Source organism: Acanthaster planci, linkage group LG01 (genome assembly GCF_054643075.1).
Source record: "Acanthaster planci isolate LZ-2023a linkage group LG01, COTS_SCS, whole genome shotgun sequence".
Taxonomy (NCBI): Eukaryota; Metazoa; Echinodermata; class Asteroidea; order Valvatida; family Acanthasteridae; genus Acanthaster; species Acanthaster planci.
In genome coordinates, this window is record NC_141777.1 from 34,060,439 (window position 1) to 34,083,489 (window position 23,051).

Here is a 23,051-nt window from a genome sequence, read left to right on the forward strand (position 1 = left end):
GAAGAATATAAAGCTGGGTCGGTGACTGTTTCCCGTCTAGAGAAAAACTCATCATACCATCTGTGAGTGGAGCAAAAGAAGGTCAAATCTACAGAAGAAGTAGCTCTGGAAGAGCTCAAAGGCCTCAAACGCAGAAGAGACTCGAGTCAAGATGGCGTCTTCGTGATTACATCTTCTGGTAATATACTGCTCTCTGTTTTTTCGACGTATTTGATTCCCCCCGTAAGAATACTCTGTTTTTCTTCATAAAGGATAATTGCACAAACCCCACACCCGTTCTATAACAAATAACTTATGCATACATGTACATTAACGTCCTCTCATGTTATAACCAGTCTTCGTTTTTGCCTGGACACTTAAATTCTACCATAGAGGAAGGACACAGAAGGAGTTGCAACTCTGGCACTTCAAAGTGTTCAATGATGGCGGCCACCGAGTCAGACGAATAATAGAAAAACATTCCAAAAATGCCTGATTACTGCCTGCATCTTAGCCAGACAAGCGGGGCCAGTAATATCCTAACAATACTTGTAGTGTACTGCTGGAAAGCTTAGTTCAGTAGGAACAAAATGTGCTATTTCATCACAGGGAGTGATCGTGAAATCTCATGAAGTACGCTTTTGTACAAATGCCATAATTAAAATGATTCAAACAAAACAAAAAATCTTGCAAACAACCGGGCTATTTATTCCCAAAATAACTCCAGAAGAAAAAGCTCATTAAGGGCAATGACTGCACGTATTCGTGCACACAGCGTAATGCAAGCAACTGCGCAAGCATTAAATTTGATGTCATGACATCACACCAAGCACCAACAAAGCATGAATATTCAATTTTCTACAACAATGTGCCATTTATATACGTTGGGTGCGGCGAAGTGGGGTATCATCAGAACGGGGATCCAAAGGTTTGGGGTTGAAGGGTAAAAGGTTTTTTTTCCCCGTAAAATATGACTTTCAGAAAGTTTTCGTCGGTAAAAGAATTCTCACCCCCCGAGAAAGATTGTATTACCGTTTCTAAGTATTGGCACTTTCAATTACATGTACATAAAGAATGCAGTTCGTAGCGTCCATCATGAGGCTTCGATCTGTACAAATTTGGGAAAGATTGTTCCTCTGTCATTCTAACTTCAAATTCAGGTAATACCTGGTTGTTATTCGAGACTTTATAGTTTGTTCTTTTTTGAGGGTTTTGCATTTGGTTTTGGCATTTGGTGCGCTGTCACTTGTGTGACTAGCCGCGTTCTGCCGTTTATATTGATATAGTCTTCGTTGAGCCTGAGGGGAAAAGACTGACATACACAACAACAAAGACACACATTTCCCAAGAAAAAATGTCCAGAAAAACAGGACAACCATATACATGTATGTTTTAAAATTGTTTACTGGGTGTGGACCCAGTGAGCTTTCAAAAGAGGTCCTCAAAATGAAGGTTGTACATCCTGACCACTGGTCTCTCCCGGGTGTTTCCAACCACTGAGATCTCTTTTCTGTTCACAAAATGCGCCACCAACCATGCTTTTTATCTCACTCACTCGTCCTTTACGGATACTCTGTTGTGCCAAAGGCTGCGACTGCATCTACCTGTAGCCAGCCTCAACAGAGAGGGTTCAAGCCGCAGCCGCATAACAAGCCGGTTCGATTTCACACGCGGTAGGAATCGACCACTGTATGATAAAGGCGAGCGGCGAGACGTCAGGGAACCGTGTACCACGCGCTAAAACGCTTTCTCTGCGTCGTTGATGAACGACGAAAGAGCGTGGATTTTATAGTCTTCGCAGTCATTGAACAAGGCCTTTCCGCCATGATTCCTTCGCTTACGGAGCTAAGAAAGCTCCGAGTTGTGGAACTTAGAGAGAGATTGCAACAGTTTGGCCTTGCTACTTCAGGTTGGTACTTTTTAATCCTCAGCACTATCATCAATCATTCAATTCATGATGATACTTGAATGATACTTTACAGTCACTTCGCCCCACTTCCACGTCGCCCCTAAGCAGCTAACCACTTCGCCCCATCCTCGCTTCGCCCCATCCTCGCTTCGCCCCATTTCCACTTCATCCTGTCCGTGCTCCAGTGTGTTACAAGCAGTGGGCGGCAGCACAAGGCTCTTGCAAAACATTTCGTTAAGAAAGGAGTTCCACAAACTGCATGGAGTTAGCTAGACCCGTAAACAGGGCCCAATGAATACTCCTCTGTCGTGAGTAGTAATATCCGGGATATACGGGGGCATAACTAAACATCCGCTTAATTTTATGAGCTGAAATTGCAACGGTATGTTCACTACTCGCGCTGTAAAAAAATCTGCGTGGTAGTATTTGTAGAAAACTTGCCTTTTCCTTGTTTGGAGGAAAAAATGTTTCCTTTTTTGGCTGTTTTCCCTCTCCGGATGAAGTTTGCCCCACTTGTACAAAACTGACGGCTTTTTCGTCACTTTCGCGTCACGTTACAGAGAGCGAGCTGGGCTACCAATGATTTGCCGCAAACAGTGTGTGACTGGACAGGGAACCAGCCAAGGGGTTGCGTATTAGCTGCGACACAAAACAGCTTTAATTTCCTACGAGTACTTAGATCGACAGGTACTCTTGCAGATCTGAGCGAGATTTGTAGGTGCTGAAGTCTGGGTGCAAACTAGACAGGCTCTCGTACAGGGTACTATTACTTAACCATACAAAGGAGTCTGCGTAATGTACAAGTCAGGCGAAAATTCATACGGAGTGTGAAAACGGCAAAAAAGGAACCATTTTTTCCTCCAAACGAGGAAAAGGAGAGTTTTCTAGAATAGCAACCTATCGGATTATTTTACAGCGTGAGTTGTGAACATACCGGTGCAATTTCAGCCCATAAAATTAAGCGGATGTTACGTTATGCCCCCAGATATCCCGGATAAACTTTTCGAAAGAAATCCCTATCAGGACAGGGCCCAGTATACGACAGGGGAGTATTCGTTGGGCCCTGTTTACGGGTCTAGGAGTTAGCCTACCCCGAGCCTACTTCGAGAACTCGAAGTCACTAAGCTAACTCCGTGATATTCCGTGTGCCTTCGAGGCAAGAAGGTTTACATGGCATTGTAATGTTGTGGGGTTTTGGAATGGAATTTTTGTGGTGAAACGGTTTGCAGCCCTAAAAAAGCTATTAGGCCTAAACCAAACTTTCCCCTGTCAGCAAATCTGCTTGATCTATACCAGCTAAGAAGGGGATAATAGTAGTTTCAGAGCATGAGACGGAGCATTTTTGGAAAAGAATGAGATTTTTGCTAACCAATTTCTTGCTTCCACCCTTTGACTGTCGCTCCATTCATGCCGTTTTTGTTTATCAGACTGAGCATGCGTTGAGCCCACCAATGACCGCACTTGCTCTTCATCTTGGCTCGACCATTTTCGGTGGCGGGGGATAACATCACACATGGCGCAGCACTTGTCTCGCCCGATGTGTGTTTCCAGGTCACAACAGCAGCCAGGACAGTCCCACGATGAAAACAACACAAGACGTCATCCCCCGCCACCTAAAATGGTCGAGCCAAGATGCAGAGCAAGTGCGGTCATTGGTGGGCTCAACGCATGCTCAGTCTGATAAATGCGAACGGCCTGAATGGAGTGGAAAATTCTACCTTTCTAACATTTCTACCTTTTCCAAGGAGCCAATTTCACGTCTGTAACTCCTATGCATCCTTATCTCCACTTTGGTGGGTGAAGAAATTCGACACATCACCACCAAAGACAAAAATGGGAAAATAAAGTCAGACGTAACGTTAATTCTTGCCATTGTTGTGGACTGTTTTCAGCCGTTCTCTAATTCAGTCCGCACAGTGTGCGCGCAACTATTCGGTGTACGAGATTCCGAGCCTCGTACACGCACATCAAAATTACATGTTCTGACTGGAACCAGCGAAACGGAAGTCTAAATGAATCCACTGGTTTCGAAAACACTCACTGCACAACGGCACGGTGGTTCTCGGCCACGAGTACCATTGATCTCCATGTCGAGTACACGCAACATTGGGCCGGGGGCGAGGCTATGGCGTGCGTTGGTGACAGTTGGCCTAGTTACCTGCACGCAAGCTGTGTCTACTTCGGCCAGTACGGGAAAGTTAAACATCACGATTTGTACAAATCCTGGCCATTTTTGAGCATGTATTTTGTGTTAACAGGTGGACTTAAAATAGACAGACAAAAGGTGTCCAAAAAATTTGATAGAAGTTAAGGGACCCGGCAGCTCCGTGTCGAGGGGAGAGGGCATAACCCAGCAAGGCTTTGGCACATTTCTGTTGCTAGCAATTTACTAATATCTGTTGATTTGTTCCATTTTAAAAGTTATACTGAATACATTTTTTTAGAGTTGGAGAACTTTTCCAGAAAGCGTTGGCTAGATAATTTTTTTTAATTAACTAGACTGATATGAGAGTCAAAAATGGCGATTAACAATCATGATCACTTCGGCCTGAATTTAAAAACAAAAAATCACCTACATGTACATGTACTTATTAAAGTTTAAAACTTCGACACAGTCTAGCTGTCTGTCCATTGCTCTAAAATCTAACTCGTCACTGCCAAAGTTACCAATTTGGTCTACGAATAAAAAAAGGAAAGGCGCTCAACAGCACGATTTGTGCGTGATCGCTACTTACCGCACGTGTCAGTACTAACTCTGCATACTGTTTTCCCGATCAGTATATCACTCTCGCCTGTTCATGGATCATCATGCCCACAATGTAATCCTTGTTTTATTCTTCAATTATCAAGATAAGTTAAAAATCGGATCTCTACAGTATTGTGTATTTACACATCTTTAACCTATAAAACTCGAACATATTAAACATGTTAATTAAACACTTCAAAGAGAGATCGTTGGTCAACTTCTTCCCGTACAACTACAAGAACCCTGCATATACAAAGCCTTCTACGCTAACCAAGGTTATTCTTATAAAAAAGCAGGTTATGTTGCAAATTTATAAATGTTCATAAACCGAAATTTAAAGCAGAGCAAAATATAAACTTTTTAGGGGTAACCAATAGGGGGTTAATTGGTCAGTCTGAAGCCCCCGATCCGACAAAAACAGAACTGCATTTTTTATATCGGCTCGACGGCAGGTAGGTTAAAGCTGGGTACCAGTCACGGCCTCCGTGTAGCATGCTGGCGTGCAACAGACCTTTTCACTGGAAATCGCACGCACGCAGCTGGGATTCCATGTGCGGGCACTTTACAACTCGAAAACAGATGAATTACATGTATGTCTACAAAAGTAACGTTGTCTCTCACTTTTTTTCCTAGATTTTGCAGTCCATGGTTTGTTCTGAAATTCTTAAACCCCCCAAACGGATAGATAAGGCCACAAAGAACTTGTAAATGTGAAAAATTAGTTTCTTTGACAAGGTAAATCAAGAACAAAATTGAACCAATTTTGTGGTCAGGGATTTTATTCCCCCAACGATGCCTAAGATTTTGGTGGCGGGCATCCCCGGGCCTACCCAAAGTTGATGGGATCAAATCTAGCACTGTTATTAGTGGCAGAGTCAATCTTCCAAACCTAAGTGACCTCAAGGCTAAGCATGAAATGCATTTACCAGAAATGCATGTCTGCCTCAGTTTTTTGCAGCTTCAGTGCAATATCATCATTTGACCAAATGACTGAAGGTTGTAGTTACTTCGTAACTGGCAAAATGACAGCCCTCCATAACATTGAAATGGGAAGAGAAAATATTCCACCTCCAAAGTTTCTGTTGTATTGCTTGCATGCAGCAAAATAAAGTGGTTTGTCACTTTTCCACAACGTGAAACGAGAGGGACAGCCACGGTGAGAAGCACGCTACATATAATGGCAAACAAAATTTGTCAAAGAATGTTATCGCTACAGCTACATGTACATGTACTTCAACTAAACAGGTGCTTATGGCCCTGAACAACCATGCCATAATCATGTTGAACCCAACAAGGTTGTGCAGGATTTCAATGGTCCCCAGGGGGTTAGGGTTAATAATGCATGGAAATCAAATAGGGGCCTTTCTACATGTTGTTTATACCCCTCCATAGCCATCACATGGCAGACATTGGACCGTCGTCTTTATAATTGTAATGCATACTTGTACTTGCTTCTTGTCACAGTTATACAAGTTTAATCTTACTTGCCTACTTTGCCAGCAGGCAAATGTAGAGAGTGCACGTTGTAAACTTTGTGCACATACATGTACATGTAAATTGCAGGAGAACCTATCTTGTGCTCAAAATGTGCACATGCATACGCATTGGGTGCAATTGGTTAGACATAGAAAACGTTTGAAAAAAGATACAGATTCAACTTAATCGCGCTGCATCGTACTATCACGCTGGTGGACTGATGATTGACCCTAACCCTCCTGGGTATTTTTGGGTAGACCGCCCTACCAGACATACCGGTATCAGTCTGCATCATTTTGTCAAAGTGGCTTGCCTGCCCAGTGCAACAGGATTGGATTGGCTCTTCCCAAGGCCAAATGGCTTTGGGAGTCTGTGGTAGCCAGTCACCACAAGATCCAACAGTGACCTTGTTCATTGGAACCAGCTCCCGGTGTCTCAACACCGGGCACTTTTGTCAGCTGCTGTTGATTGCCCACTGCAACAAACGGCACCAAACGTTTACAGGTGCTGCACCTGGCAGGATCAGGGTTAATACATTGGTAGTTTCCTCATTGATTTTTTGTTTCTCTTACATTTCAGGTCTGAAGAATGACTTGCTTGAAAGGTTACACAAATACTACCAGGAGCAAGAGATTCAGAGCCAAAGTAAGGCCAAAACTCACCATTTCCAGTCAGGACCCTGTCTTCTCGGTTCTGGAAATAAATAATAAATTGGTGGTAAACTGTGAGTGATTACAGTACATGTATATGAAAAATAGCTACACCCACTTCAAAGAGTTGCTAACCCCAGAAATTTGCTAATCCAGGAAAATATTTGCACAGACCCCTCCAAAACTAACAAAACGAAAAACCCTAGTTCTGCTTCCCATTTCATGGCATCTGAAAATAAATGTTCAGGCATTTGTCTGACCCCATCTGCATTTTGTTCGACAAATATCAACAGTGGTCTGCAAATGGCCGGTGTCCAACTGTAATTTTAGGCTCTGAAATTATGGAACTGGTACCCATAACGTAAACACTGAAGAAACATTGGATGGAATACATGTACATGTACAGGTGCACAGCAGTCATGTAGGCCTACATGTATTCTATAAAACAAGCAAAACCAGATGCTTGATTTTGGTAAATTTCAGATGCTCAGGAGTTTCAGCAAATTTTGCAATGTTTTTATGTGTTTTTTCTCAATTTCAAGCATACACATAATTTGTGGGAGTCATTTGTTGATTATCTTTTCAAATTTGTCTGAATTGTCTTTTACATGTAGGTCGACCCGAACCTCAAGGAGCTATAATCGGGGGTGGAATGCGGCAGGAGGTATGTACCCACAACTCGATGTAACCAAATCTAACATAACCCAACAAACCTCAACCCACCCAGCACACCTGAGTCCAACCAAAACAGCCCGTCCTCCGTGTTGCAGTTCAAAAGTACCTGTTTTGGGGGATCTGCAAATATGCGGTTGGTCGCCCAGTTTTCCTATGTATGCCCGCATTCTTATTCTGGACAAAATGCAAATATATGTACATGTACCTGTAGTCCCCGTAACCCTAACCCCCTAGGGTGTATGTAAAATCATATTTAAATCGGAGGATTTGGGACTGTTAGGGTTAAATATAACATTTTATCCACACTCTACCGCCATTTTTGTTGTCTATTTTGCAAAATTCTACCCATTGTGTTTTCTTGTCCTTTTTACAAATTGCCATCCCAAATCACACATACTGTCTGTCCAAAAGATGGATGGGCTCGAAGTAAATTAATACATGTACTTACCTGCCCACCGTGCAGCCCTAAAAGATGCCAGAGTTACATAACGACAAACTAAGAAATGAGCTACATGTAGTTGAACTGCTTGTTGCTTGTATGCTTCAGCTCCTCAATACAGCGTAGTCTTGAAACCGTTCAAGGTGCTTGACGATCTTCCAATGCCTGACTGCCTCTTGTTCTTCACTCTCACATTTCCTTGGGAGACCAGTCTGTTTCCTACATACGTATGCAGGCCCTCATCTTTGGAATGAACTCCCTTGAACATTCCTAATCTCTTTGGTCGTGGAGTCATCTTGAACAGGGAATAATTTTCTGCAAAAAGTTTGCATAGCAAATCTGCTATACAAAAGCATTTTTGCGTAGCAGTTGGGTAAATTTGTGTCATGGCATTTTTTTCCCATGTAATCGCAGTACAAATTTACAGCACACAATTACAACATAAGCGTACATGTACATGTATAGTAGATGGGTGCATCACATTAGTTGTTGGTGTGAGAGTCGAGACTGATCAGCAGCTGAAGTATTCTTTTATGCACAAACTGTGCTGTGGAGAAACATGATTTTCCTTTGAATTTATTTGTTTGTCTTTTAATGTTTGATACCATTGGGAAAACGGCACAATTAATCAATAAGTTGGTCTACACGCAGGTATTTTACAGTTGATTTGTGTACGTATTTTCCCTTGTGTGGAAAGATGCCCTGCTAAATGTACAGTGTTCTTACTGCAAGTGTTTGTGCATGTACTGGACATGTTCGTAACAATGCCAAAAGTCATTCCACACTACAAAGCTGTTTACTTTTTACCACTTTTTATAAGCTTTTGTAAAAAGGAAAACAACAAATCGAAGGTAAAACTGTTTATTACTATTCTTGGCCACGAAAAAGGGACACTTTTATTTTCAATGTTCTGGTTGCATCGCAGCAACTGCGATTCATTAAAAAAAGTTTGTAGCAACTTGGCTGAAAATGCATTGCGAATTGCTGTGCGATACTGTTCACCTTCGTTTTCAGTGATTTTTTATAATGTTCATGTACACATTTTTCAGTTATGATTTAGCTTGAAAACAGTCCCAAAGAAAAAGATGTTGACTTCATGAAATCTCAGAAACAGTGCAGTTGGTTGACATTGTTAGAGGGTAAAGCACGTTTTTACAAAATTTGGACTGAAGAGTGTGTCTTAGCAGAGTTCCGAGTCATTGCTATGAACTTGCCCCCCCCCAAAAGTTTTCTCAAATAACTAAGAAAACCTCTCAGTTATTTCCCTAAAATTTGTCTGAGGAGTAATTTCATGGCCTCAGTAGAGGTTATTTTCCTAATTTCATAGTTCCTTATGAGGTACATGTACAGTACATGTGTGTCAAGGGCTGGCCACTTGCTAACACGGCAGGCAAATTGTACAAATCAATCTTTTGCTTCAATGAAATTTTCTGGCCTCCTTCCTGTTATCCGTTTAGAAGGCAGTAATCGTCATTACCTGTACGTGAAGGACCATATGATGCGTCTGCCACACCTGGGGCTTATCACGTTTAAGACTGTTTGAGGTATGAGCTGCAGCTTTAGAAGCAGCTATTAAGATTGATAGTGGTCTTGACGAAGGTTGTCTGCTGATTCCCTGAGCTTTCCACTTCCAAAAACCTATCCTTGTTGCTTTGCGTAGGCAGCACCGGAGTCCTTCCTGTGTCCTTTCAACATCTATCCTCCTTTCCCCAACGTCAGTTATTTAGAAGTTTTAAATTATAGCTTCAATCTCTCAAGCAAGCTACTTGATGCATGTAGGGAAACAAGTTGTAAAATGCTGACAACAGGCCTCAGCTTATTCTGTCACTTGAAGGAAACATGCAGTAAAAATTCAGCTCCAATGGTTTTCATGTGCGTGACTCATGACATGTTTTTATATCCTATACCTGTACTCCTGTTCATTGGAAGTGACAAGAAGGTGGTAGCATTTTGCATTCTCAAAAAAAATCCTCTCATGGATACTGTGGCCTAAGAAACAACTGCTACATACATGTAGTTGTAAGCTTTAATTGGTCCCATCACGAATGCACCATGTGATCTGATTTAAAATCAACAAGTTGCAGGTGGCATGCCAATTGCCATTAGGCTGGAGCTGAATGATTACCAGCAAATAAGGTTGGTTGTAGGCCCTATTGAAGATTTGGTGCTGGTGGTTGTGCCATTGATGGCGATACAGTTGTTGATGATACCACCATTGGTGGTTCACGGCAGTAACAAAGATTTCAACATTCAAATTTATTGACAATCATTAGAAACCTCATAAATCATAGAACTATGGAAAATACATGTATATACAGGCATGCACTTGGCTTATGGAATGTTTTCATTTCCCAATGTGCAACTTGTCTGGAGTTGGCCAACCACTAAATGAATGAAACCCAAACTCCGAACATTAACTGCCAAATTGTTCCATAACATCCCTTAAATTCATTAGAAGTTAAATCTATAAACTGAAGGAGTGTGTTGAACCAAATGTGACAAAAAGTGGGCCCTTGATGAAGGGAAAAATTGTGGTACATGAAAATTAGTTTGCAAGTCATCAGGGTGCAGACCACTGATTCAAGTGAGAATTTTTGACCAGCTCATTAGCATTAAAAGTGCCCCCACAGTATCTTTTGAAAAAGGAGATTGTTTGGCCCCCAAAATGGTGAGATTGTGTAAATCGTTGCCAGGATCAACTCCCTGGGTCTTTGAGCTTTCATATGAGGGCAGAAGGGCTAAAAACTACGGTTGAAAAATGGTCCTAAGTGCCCGAGAAAGTTGAGGGTTGCCGCTTGAAAAATGGCTGCAATCAGACTTCGGAAAAATCACTTTTTGGGGGGTGATTTTGTTTTGTGGGAATAATTAAAAATGTAATTGGTTAACCCACAAAAAATTGAAAAGAAATGGAAAGATAAGTGACCAGACAAGGATTTCATTTGTGTTTCAGAAATCTCAGGGATGTTGGCATGCATGCTATTGGGCCCTGAACGTGCTGATTTTACACTGTTTTCAATGGGGCTTGAATTAGTGGACCCATCAGAATCATGAGGAATCTTTACCTTTGACTTAAAAGTGTGTCCGTTGACAGAGGGCGCCCTAATGCATTAACGGTGGAATATCCTGCTGATAAAATAACTTTTAATGAAAAAATATTGCAAACTTCGGAATAACCATTTTGCTGCTATGAATATTGTTTAGAGGGTGGTACAGGTAGTTGCTTTTGTCAAGCAAGGAACTCTCGTCAAACGAGCAGGGGGAAAAAATGAAAAAAAAAAGAAAGAAAATTATTCCCCAAATTACCTATTAACAAAGTTTTGAAGAAATATTGGCCATGTCTAAACTAAACTGATTCCTGTATGGCTGGAATTACCTTTTTGGTTAACCCATGAATTCTTGCTGTCTTCTCCCCGGAAAGGGGGGCTGGTGTGAGGGCCATATTTTGATCTGCTTCACATTAATCTCGTTTGAACATGGTGAATCGTCCTCAAATAAGTGCAAATCCTAAAATATGTCGGCCATTTTGCATTGGTTTGTCGTGACGCAACATGTACCTGCCCGTTCATAACAACCTGCTCAAGAACACCATTCCTGTGTTAGTCGAGTGTGGTCAAGAACTGGGATTCAAAAATGCTCTACTGTTCTGCCTTGGATGAATACACTTGACTCATGAATATGCAAATTTTCATCAGCATGGAAACTTAAGTGTCAAAGGTTTTCCCTTTTACTTCTTCAAAGGAGGTGGAAATTCATTGTGACAATGCAAGGAAGCTTTCCTACATCTATAATATTGAAGTCATGGAAACCCTATTCTGTGTCTACTTTAACAAATATAATGTACCATGTATGCTCTTTCCCATAGCAGTTTTCTAGAATGATAAACAATCTTGAATGCTCATACAGACGTCAGTAAACTGACTCAAGGCATTAATTATCAGCCTTAACCCTCCTTTGGTTTTACAGCACAAATGTGCACAAGTGCCCACAGTCGCTGGTGAGCATGTAATTTCTATATGGAACTCAAACATGCACAGGTTCAGTGTGTGCACAGTAGATTGCCAGCACAAAATGACCCAGGGTCTTTTGTGCAGTCCTCTTCACTGCATTTGGTTTACTGCACAATGATGCACATGAAACAGTGAAGCACAGTTGTTGGGCAGCACAAAAGTGCAATCTGATATTCCTGTGAGGGACAGTTGGTGCAGTGCACAACACAACACAGCTGTGCGTCTTTGAGGTGTTCACCAAATGACCCAAAGAGTGACTTCAGCATAGGAGGGACCTTCACATTCTGAATTGATGCCAGTATACCTGTGTGCTGACATACAAGAAAAATGAAAGCATACCACGTGTCGCCAAGCTTGTACACGTACATGTACGCTAATTATTGGACTGATTTAGACTGAAGAGTGTGTCTTAGAGTTCCGAGGCATTGCTATGAACTTGCCCCCCAAAAAAGTTTTCTCAAATAACTAAGAAAACCTCTCAGTTATTTCCCTAAAATTTGTCTGAGGAGTAATTTCATGGCCTCAGTAGAGGTTATTTTCCTAATTTCATAGTTCCTTATAAGGTACAGTACATGTACCGGTACATGTACGTCAAGGGATGGCCTCTTGCTAGCATGGCAGGCAAATTGTACAAATCAATCTTTTGCTTCAATGAAATTTTCTGGCCTCCTTCCTGTTATCTGTTTAGAAGGCAGTAATCGTCATTACCTGTTCGTGAAGGACCATATTATGCATCTGCCACACCTGGGGCTTATCACGTTTAAGACTGTTTGAGGTATGAGCTGCAGCTTCAGAAGCAGCTATTAAGATTGACAGTGGTCTTGACAAAGGTTGTCTGCTGATTCCCTGAGCTTTCCACTTCCATAAACCTATCCTTGTCGCTTTGCGTAGGCAGCACCATAGTCCTGCCTGTGTCCTTTCAACATCTACCTCCTTTCCCCAACGTCTCCACCAGGTCTGCTTGAAGTCTGTTCACTCATTGTTCAAAAGTTCTCATATTTTGACAGCTTCAGTTATTTAGAAGTTTTAAATTATAGCTTCAATCTCTCAAGCAAGCTACTTGATGCATGTAGGGAAACAAATCTTCGTTGCCAGGATCAACTCCCTGGGTCTTTGAGCTTTCATATGAGGGCAGAAGGGCTAAAAACTACGGTTGAAAAATGGTCCTAAGTGCCCGAGAAAGTTGAGGGTTGCCGCTTGAAAAATGGCTGCAATCAGACTTCGGAAAAATCACTTTTTGGGGGGTGATTTTGTTTTGTGGGAATAATTAAAAATGTAATTGGTTAACCCACAAAAAATTGAAAAGAAATGGAAAGATAAGTGACCAGACAAGGATTTCATTTGTGTTTCAGAAATCTCAGGGATGTTGGCATGCATGCTATTGGGCCCTGAACGTGCTGATTTTACACTGTTTTCAATGGGGCTTGAATTAGTGGACCCATCAGAATCATGAGGAATCTTTACCTTTGACTTAAAAGTGTGTCCGTTGACAGAGGGCGCCCTAATGCATTAACGGTGGAATATCCTGCTGATAAAATAACTTTTAATGAAAAAATATTGCAAACTTCGGAATAACCATTTTGCTGCTATGAATATTGTTTAGAGGGTGGTACAGGTAGTTGCTTTTGTCAAGCAAGGAACTCTCGTCAAACGAGCAGGGGGAAAAAATGAAAAAAAAAGAAAGAAAATTATTCCCCAAATTACCTATTAACAAAGTTTTGAAGAAATATTGGCCATGTCTAAACTAAACTGATTCCTGTATGGCTGGAATTACCTTTTTGGTTAACCCATGAATTCTTGCTGTCTTCTCCCCGGAAAGGGGGGCTGGTGTGAGGGCCATATTTTGATCTGCTTCACATTAATCTCGTTTGAACATGGTGAATCGTCCTCAAATAAGTGCAAATCCTAAAATATGTCGGCCATTTTGCATTGGTTTGTCGTGACGCAACATGTACCTGCCCGTTCATAACAACCTGCTCAAGAACACCATTCCTGTGTTAGTCGAGTGTGGTCAAGAACTGGGATTCAAAAATGCTCTACTGTTCTGCCTTGGATGAATACACTTGACTCATGAATATGCAAATTTTCATCAGCATGGAAACTTAAGTGTCAAAGGTTTTCCCTTTTACTTCTTCAAAGGAGGTGGAAATTCATTGTGACAATGCAAGGAAGCTTTCCTACATCTACAATATTGAAGTCATGGAAACCCTATTCTGTGTCTACTTTAACAAATATAATGTACCATGTATGCTCTTTCCCATAGCAGTTTTCTAGAATGATAAACAATCTTGAATGCTCATACAGACGTCAGTAAACTGACTCAAGGCATTAATTATCAGCCTTAACCCTCCTTTGGTTTTACAACACAAATGTGCACAAGTGTCCACAGTCGCTGGTGAGCATGTAATTTCTATATGGAACTCAAACATGCACAGGTTCAGTGTGTGCACAGTAGATTGCCAGCACAAAATGACCCAGGGTCTTTTGTGCAGTCCTCTTCACGGCAGTAACAAAGATTTCAACATTCAATTTATTGACAATCATGAGAAACCTCATAAATCATAGAACTATGGAAAATATATAAAGGCATACACTTGGCTTATGAAATGTTTTCATTTCCCAATGTGCAACTTGTCTGGAGTTGGCCAACCACCAGATGAATGAAACCCTGAACATTAACTGCCAAATTGATCCATAACATCCCTTAAATTCATTTGAAGTTAAATCTATTAATTATCAGCCTTAATAATCAACCTTAACATTCTGAATTGATGTCAGTATACCTGTGTGCTGACATACAAGAAAAATGAAAACATACCACGTGTCAACAACCTTGTAAACGTACATGTACGCTAATCATTGGGCCCTGGGATCAGTATCAAACCTCTGCAGGTCTCTCGCGACAATTCATAAAATGCAAACCAAAGGAAACCTTCATATCTAGCCAGACTTTCCATCAAGTTACCGGTATCCAAACTAATGCATAGTAAATGTACATGTACAAGGAAGTGAGGAAGTGGGAAATTAAATGCTCACATTACAGATACGTTGCATTAACAACCGTTGCATTATTCGTAGTATTTTTATGCAACAAATTATACAACATGACATCATCTGTGTTGTCAGTTAAGGTATGGTCCCTATGGTGAAATTTCCAGTGTCAACACGTTCACAACTACAGACGTGGACATTACATTATTTCATGTACCCTTTTTTGTCGTGGCAATGACTGTACGTTTACGCCACTTGTTCCAATGTATTCAGACATGTCAGAATTGGTTATTCATTAGGAACTAAAACAGTGAGATCTCTTTAGTTGACACTGGTTAAAGTGAAACAGGCCTGATTGTATGGTACATTTGATATTGTTTGGATGTACGTAGCAAACCATTCTTCCGGTAACTTCAGCTCGTCACAAAGAGACAGGGTTGTAGAAGCAGTGCAACACCTTATTTTAACACCTGATGATGATGTCACGATGACATCAGAATAATACTTGTATGCACTCAAAACACTTGAAGGAGAAAAGCTGCAGAGAATTATTGTTACTGGAAAGGAACAAAGATTCATTCAAACAATTGTAAAGGGGTGACCGTGCTGTGCCCGATCACCTAGTTATCAGATACAGCTCCATGTTCCAATAACTCTGCCGGATCCTTTGGGTTTCTTCAAGGATTTGCTGGAGTCATTGGAGTCATACATGAACCGGTACCTGGACCTTGCCATGTTTACCTTTAAGAATTGCCTGTCAAGGAGTAAGGTCTGTTTATTGTGTTTGACACTTAATGTCCAAGTATAGTAATAGGTCTTGCAAATTCGCCCTTTATGAAGAGCTACATATTTACATGTATTTAACAAAGTTATGACCTTTGCAGTAACATTGGTATGAGCATAGGGATACCGTATCTCCCTACGTGTACATGCATTGTGACCAATTCACTGCATCATAGAGACATGTACATGTACGTGTAGACCAGCTGAATTGTTGAAGACTAAGCAATACGAGTACATAAATGATAAATATTTATGAGTCATGTAAATTTAGCTTTAAAGTTCAAGTTTTTCAATGTGCATTTTGATGATTTGTCCATTGATGTTGTTTGCAACAGCTGTTGTGTAGATGTGCTGAATAAAAATAGATTATAATACGTTTTTGACGTTAAAAAGTGTCATACATGTAGGTATAGGACAATTACGTGTGCTTTTACATGCATCAAGTGCACTTTGTTCATTTAAGTCAACATTATGCACACGTAGAAGTGTTGTGAGCAGCAAAAATTTGCAATTCAGCGCTGACATGTACACCGAACTTCCAGAAGGAGGATTGTTGAGTCATTCATATCATGGACATTTGTGTAGATGGTTGTGTGAAGGATGGTAGAGTGTAGAATTTAATGTTTTGTTGGGATTGGACAAAACAGGACAAATTATAAGACTGTGACATTTACATTGAGTCATTTATATTTTGGCGTGTTTATTGACAGGACGTGCCGGGTATGTCACATGATTTGCTACAGCAACAACAGCAAATGCTGTACCAGCAACATCAACAACATCATCAGATAATACATCAGCAGCAACAGCTCCTTGCTGCTGAACAGCAGAGGCAGCAGCAGCTTCAGGAACAGCAGCACATTCTGGAACAGCAACAGCAGCAGCAGCAACTGTTTGAGGAGCAGCAGCGGCGGCACTTGGAACAGCTTCGGGCACAGCAGCTGGAGGACCAACAGCAGCAGCAGCAACAACAGCAGCAACAACAACAGGCACTGGCAGATCAGACTCGCCAGCAGCAGCTCCTGGAACAACAACGCCAGCAACAGCTAGAACAGCAAATGAGGGAGCAGCAGAAGGTGGAACAACTTAGGTTGGAGGAGCAGAAGCGGCAGCAGCAGCTGTTGGAACAGCACCGGCTTCAGGAGATAGAGCAGCAGCGTCAGCTTGAGCAACAGCGTCAAAAAGAGCGGGAGGAGGAAGAGAGGCAGCGGCTCCTCGAACAGCAGCGAGCAGCGGAGAGACAGCACAGCCTGCAACGTGCCGAGGAGGAGCGCCAGCGGCAGCTACTGGAGGAGCAGCAGCATCGTCAACGCCAATTGCAAGCCATGGAAGAGCAGCACCAGCAACAAAAGTTGTTGGAAGAGGAAAGGCAGAAGGCTCTGATTCAAGAACACCACCGCCTCCTGCAACAACAACAGCAGCAAGAGTTGGAAGAACAGCAGCGCCAGCAGCAACAACGTCTAATGGAAGAGCAGCGCCAGCAGCAACTCATAGCAGAGCAGCAGAGGTTGCTGGAGGAACAGCAGCAGCGAGAGGAGGAAGAGAGACGGCAACAACTGATCATGGAGCAGCAGAGATTGATCGAGGAGCAGCGTCAGAAACAGCTGGAAGAACAGCGCCGACAACAGGAAGAAGCCATGCAAAGGATGGAAGAGGAAAAACGCAGACAGCAGGAAGAAGCAATGCTGCGAATGGAAGAGGAAAAACGGAGACAGCAGGAAGAGGCCTTTCAGAGAATGGAAGAGGAAAAACGCAGACAGCAGGAAGAGGCCTTTCAGCGAATGGAAGAGGAAAAACGCAGACAGCAGGAAGAGGCCTTTCAGAGAATGGAAGAGGAAAAACGCAGACAGCAGGAAGAGGCCTTTCAGAGAATGGAAGAGGAAAAACGCAGACAGCAGGAAGAGGCCTTTCAGAGAATGGAAGAGGAAAAACGCAGACAGCAGGAAGAGGCCTTTCAGAGAATGGAAGAGGAAAAATGGAGACAACAGGAAGAGGCTATGAAGCAAATAAAAGAGGAAAAGTACGGCCAGCAAGAAGAGGCCATGCTTCAAATAAAAGAAGAAGGCTATGGACAACAGGGAGAAGCGATGTTGCAAGTGAAAGAAGAGAAGCTTAGACAGCAGGGGGCAATCCAGCAGCAGCAAGAGCATTTGCAATTGGACGACCAGCGCCAGCTGGAAGAGCAGCAGCAGCGAGAGGCAGCAGCAAGGGAAGAGGAAAGAGTCAGAGCTCAGCAGGCAGAGGTGGAAGCCCAGCGATTGGCTGCGGCTGAACTGGCCGCCAAGCAGCGGGAAGAGGAAGAGCGAATCCTGCAGCAGCAGCAGGAGCTCATCGAGAAGGAGAAACAGCGGCTGCTGCAACAGCAGCAGGAGCGGATCAGGCAGCGGCAGGAAGAGAAGCAGCGCCAGGATGAGGAGACCAGACAGAAGGTCTTGCAACAGCAGCAGATGCTGGAAGAACAACAGCGGGCCGAAAAGGAGCGACAGGTATAGGGCATTAAGTTCTCTTCTTGTGTACCACTTAATGATGCTGGGCCGGTATGACTATCATTTTTTCCCATTTTCAAAATCCTTAAAAAATTCATCATTTCATTTAATGGTCGTTTATAGCCGCACCAAGTAATCTTTAGGCGCTACTCTAAGTTGACAGGTGACCTTCATTGATGCCCGAGTATTTCAGCCAGGCGAGCAGCTTTGTAAACAGAGCCCAGATTGTGCGGTTTTGTATAACTGTCTTTTGTTCACGAACCTGGCTCAGTGCACTGCTGACCTCTTTTCAATAGGGGCCAGATTAGCATGCAGTGGTGCTGTGTGGCTCATCCCTGCGGTGATGGAGCACTTTTGTCCCCGGTGGTAATCCGCTCGCTCTCAATGCCCCAAACCCTGGTATATGGTTTCAAAACAAGGCTGGATTATCACCAATTTTGAGGGTGAAAAATGTTGGTAATGCCCAGCAGCCTGGTCTTTTGTTCAGAGTACAGTCTTTTGTTACAGGACCCTGTTTCCTTTGTGCGAGTTCGGAGACCCCGGCCATGCATATAAACCACACGTCTCCGATTCCGGGGTCCCCGGCAGGAAGTGGTTAAAAATACGAGATTGGTTGTTAGATTCTGAGAAATGACCTTAAAGCAATAGAATTTTTGTGACCAGCAGGATGACACATTTGGCGAATTTAATCAATCTCTTGCTCTCAACAGATCCGCTTGGAAGAACAGAAGAGGGAGGAGGAGGAAGCCAGGGAGGCAGAGTTGCTACGGCAACAACAACTTGCCATGGAGGTGCAGCGGCGAGAGGAGGAGAAGATTCAGCAGCAGCAGGAGATGCTACGGCAGCAACAGACACATGACCAACAGGAGCAAGAGGAACATCAACTTGAACAAAGCAGACGTGAGTCCCATCTGTCCTGGTGTCCTGTGTCTCACTAGGCCTTTCACTGTGCAAGTACCTGGCCAAATAGTTGACACATTGATGGTGGACGCGAAATTAACACCAGGCTATTTGGCATTTTTGAAGGGTGCACCACAGTTTCTGAATTTGAGAATCATTCAAGAGGAGCACACAAATTTTGGGTTGCAGCTAAGAGCATTCAAAGTCACGGTGAAACACCATTTTATCCTGTTGGGTTCTCCAAAAAAAGGTTTTCTCGGCTTGTGCATGCACGCACAAGTTTCTTTTGTTAAAATTCGAAAAAAAGGATGTATCAACAGCACCGTTAACGTGATGTTTTAAAGAGTTTTGGCATGCAAATACATTTGTGTTGTCTTGTGTGCAATCTGAGATGGCCCAAACTGTCACAAATTCATGCAGCCCAGGTGGACTCCCTGATGACGCCACGTTATGTAATGAAGACAGGTGTCCAACCCAGGCTGAATTTCCTGCTCAAATTGATAGCTTTTCATTTAAGCTTTTCATTGTAACGATTGTAACTTATTCCTTGTAAAATTATGTGTTATTATTATTATTGTAAATATTTATTACAATGTTGGTGAACCTGATTGTTACTACAGCGCCTCTCCTTCCGACTCCTGTGATGGGCCAGCGGGGACCCCTTGGACCGCCAGGGCTCGACCGGCCTTTCATGCCAAGGCCCAGTGGGATGCCCCGCCCCCCAGGGGTATCAGACCAAGACATGGACAGCCCTACTCCCGAGGACCGTGAGGATGGAAGTGACCAAGGTATGTGGAGAAGGGGCAAAGTAGGCACTGTGCCTAGGGCTTACAAAAGGTTTTGAGGGACTACAAAAATAATGCCCGAGGTGTGATCAAGCAGTCGCTAGTCACCACAAGGTACTGCAAGTTAGTCACAGGTGGTCAATCCTAAGTTAACTCACAAGCTATTTAACCCTTTCATGGTGGGATTCTTTTCACCTTGACTGCTGGGCTGTGGTATGCCTGTCCAGCAGCTGGCCCCGTTGAACCACAAAAATAAGGAAAGGCTTTAGGTTTATTTGCTGCTTGCTCTTCGATGCTTGCAGATCATTTCAAACTGATTGTTTTTCTTCAATTCTTTGAAGAAGATGATGACATGCTTAAGGCTAATGTTGAGCTACCTCAGGCCTTGGAGAAAGTGCTCGCCTTCCAGAATGTACGCGCTCAGGAACTAGGAGTGACAGAAGAAGAAGGTAAGGACTATTCAAGCTGACCGTTGAACTATCTTCAGGACATGCGCCGCCAATCTGCCAAACAGGCTATCTAAAGCTCATTCAACTTCTGAGAAATACGCGTCCGTTGCTAGTTCTGGCAAGTCCTGGCAAGTCCACCTTAGGTCATCCATTCTTGATCCAATCACAAACCACTTAAATGAACTGTGACAAAAGTATTCGTTTGCTTCCATCCTATTACTTGTAACTTGTCTTGTGACTTGATTTAACGCCCACTCGGCCGTTGCCATGGTTACAGTGACCAATATATTGTAACGGTTGGTACTGCCTGGCTCCCATCATGAGAAAAAAAATTTGAAACAGAACTGTCAGTGTCACTTACTAATGGAGCGACTGTCAAATGAGTGAAACGCACCCATTTCTTCTTGCTCTTTTGTTTTACCCGCAGACCTACCTGGATTTCATGAGCAGCAGGAGGAACCAATTCCTGAGGACGACGACTACGAACGAGAAGAGGATGAGGACGAAGGTTTTGAGGAGGCCTCATCTGAAGGACCTCAGCAGGCGCGCAAACTGGTAAGGACGTGGCTGTACACTCCCTCTGGCACTCTTGCTCTCGCGTTGATTACATTTTTCTATTTTGCTAGTGAGCTGGAATGTGTCTGCACCATAGGATACTTCTAAGGATGGAAGGAAAGCTGTTTACTGTAGACTCCAAACGGGAGCAATGTGGAGAATGCTTACTCGGTTATCAGTGGAACAGCCTGGCATTTCTCAGTGCGCTGCGGTCATTCGTTCTCTCTCTCTCAGTGCTATTCTTGGGCAGTTAATGGAAGAGCAGTTTTTACAGAACAAGTTGACGTCAAGGGATACCGGTACATTAATTTTCCCAGAAAACACTAATTGTCGGTACCTGGGCTGAGATAGCAAGAAGTGCAAAGTTTTAGTCGTCGAAATGTAGCAAAATACGGCATACTCATTTTGTGTTAAGATACAAGCTCATGTCATTAGCTTGAATGTTTTGGCTAAAAGTTGCCGATTTTTTTCATTGTTGAGTATGAATGATTTGGGTTTTCATTGTTTTTTTTTTTTTAAATGAATGAAACCTTGAACAGTTTGGGCCTGCAGCTTTCCTCCCGTGAGCTGATTTCCTCTTTTAACTTCTTGTGTATGCCGTTACAAATCAAGAATAAGCATGCTCTCAAAATCATGTGCAACTGGGAATTCCCTCATTTCTCATTCCCAGTCGCATGCCTACACGGTTCAAACTTGTCTGCTTGTGCTGTACTCTGACCTCCCACTCTGCACTGTGGCCCATTATTATTAAGTCTTTCTGGTAATGAAACCAAAGATTCCTCAAAAGTGCCCACCTAGGCACTGTAGGTCGTTGCCGGAAGAAAGCTGCAGAGAGGAGACAGTGAGAAAAGGTTACAGTTTGACTGGTGGGAGGAAAACCCCAGAAGAATGTTCTAGGTGAAACCCACGAAATCAGGTAGGGACTGAAAACCCAATCCACATGTGAACCGAGCTGGTAATTGAGCCTGGACACTCCGTCAACCTGATTCCTTCCTGCGTTTAAAATTGCTGCATGATATGGTGATTTGCCGCTGAACTGGTTATGATGCGGCACTGTGCTCGGCGATATACTGTGGCTAGTGGGGGTAAAGCTTCAGGTACATCCACGTTCAGCACACTTTCAGATCGTTATCCACAATCTTCACCATTTTTGTTTCCTCTTATGTCAGACCAAAAACCAGAGGCGCAAGAAGAAGAAGCAGCGCCGTAAGGCAGCCAAGAAGATGGAGCAGATGGTGCAGGCTCAGGAGGGCCAATCGGCCGACCAAGAGGGTGACAGTGACCTTGGGGTTGAGGTGGAGTATGTTGCCGAGACCATGGACTTGACTGACCCAGCCGCCAGGCAGTTCAGCAGGATCTTTGAGGCTTTCAAGGTATGATATTCCAAGCCTTCATTGCAGGATTGAGCAGGGTAGAGCCTAGCCACTGTTAATACAACACAGGACACAGGATGTCTCTTGGAAGAGCGAGCGTCTCCTGAACGTCAGATAATTTGGGAGGATTTCGGACAGGTCCAAGGTCTCTCAAGAGAAGGCGTTGTTTATTCATGAGGGTGACAGCCCTTTGATGGGAAAACCCAGCGTGTGTGAGAGGTTCATGTGCATTTGCCGTGGGATGCACTGAGCACGGGTGGTCCAATTTGTTGAAATCTCTTGCCAAGTTTTTCTCCAATAACCACTTGCCGCTGGGGTTGCTGGTACTAGAACCTGGCTGGGGTCTCCAAAATCGGACAAAGGGAACTGGGCCTTGTAACAGAAGACCGTACTCGTAACAAAAGACCAGGCTGCTGGGCATTACCAACATTTTTTCACTCTGAAAAGTGGAGATAATCCAGCCTTGCTTTGAAACAGTATAAAACAGTTTTGGGGATTTAGTGCAAGCGGATTACCACCGGGGACAAAAACCGCTCCACCACTGCAGCGATGAGCCACACAGTACCGCTGCACGCTAATCTGGCCCCTATAGAAAAGGTCAGCAGTGCACTGTGCCAGGTTCGTGAACAAAAGATTACGTAACACCGCACAATCTGGACGCTTTTTACAAGGCAGCAGGCCTGGTCCAGCGTCAATAGATGTTGTCTGTCAGATCAGAGTAAAAACCAGACAGTCCTTCTTGTGGGTGTAAGTGTCCAGTAAACGAAAATACGAATTTTTAAAGAATTTTGAAAACAGAAAACAAAAGAAAATTTTCCCGTTTTAGCATCATTAACATTCATAAATAA

General features: G+C 43.1%; 1 protein-coding gene across 3 annotated transcripts in view; it reads left to right on the plus strand.

Moving 5' to 3' along the window:
- The first annotated feature begins 81 nt into the window (after nucleotides 1-81).
- sf3b2 (splicing factor 3b subunit 2) overlaps nucleotides 82-23,051 on the plus strand; it is a 47,441-nt gene continuing 24,471 nt past the window's right edge. The window contains exons 1-9 of one of the 3 annotated variants that reach the window (XM_087137361.1): nucleotides 82-178; nucleotides 6,690-6,755; nucleotides 7,375-7,424; nucleotides 16,366-18,141; nucleotides 18,852-19,041; nucleotides 19,662-19,829; nucleotides 20,168-20,275; nucleotides 20,703-20,830; nucleotides 22,000-22,203. In XM_087137361.1, the coding sequence (XP_086993487.1) occupies nucleotides 7,413-7,424; nucleotides 16,366-18,141; nucleotides 18,852-19,041; nucleotides 19,662-19,829; nucleotides 20,168-20,275; nucleotides 20,703-20,830; nucleotides 22,000-22,203 (2,586 nt within the window). In that variant the 5' untranslated portion in view covers nucleotides 82-178; nucleotides 6,690-6,755; nucleotides 7,375-7,412. Of the gene's footprint in view, nucleotides 179-1,678; nucleotides 1,889-6,689; nucleotides 6,756-7,374; nucleotides 7,425-16,365; nucleotides 18,142-18,851; nucleotides 19,042-19,661; nucleotides 19,830-20,167; nucleotides 20,276-20,702; nucleotides 20,831-21,999; nucleotides 22,204-23,051 lie in introns of those variants that run through there. The other 2 variants (XM_087137303.1, XM_087137331.1) reach the window with 2 other exon arrangements.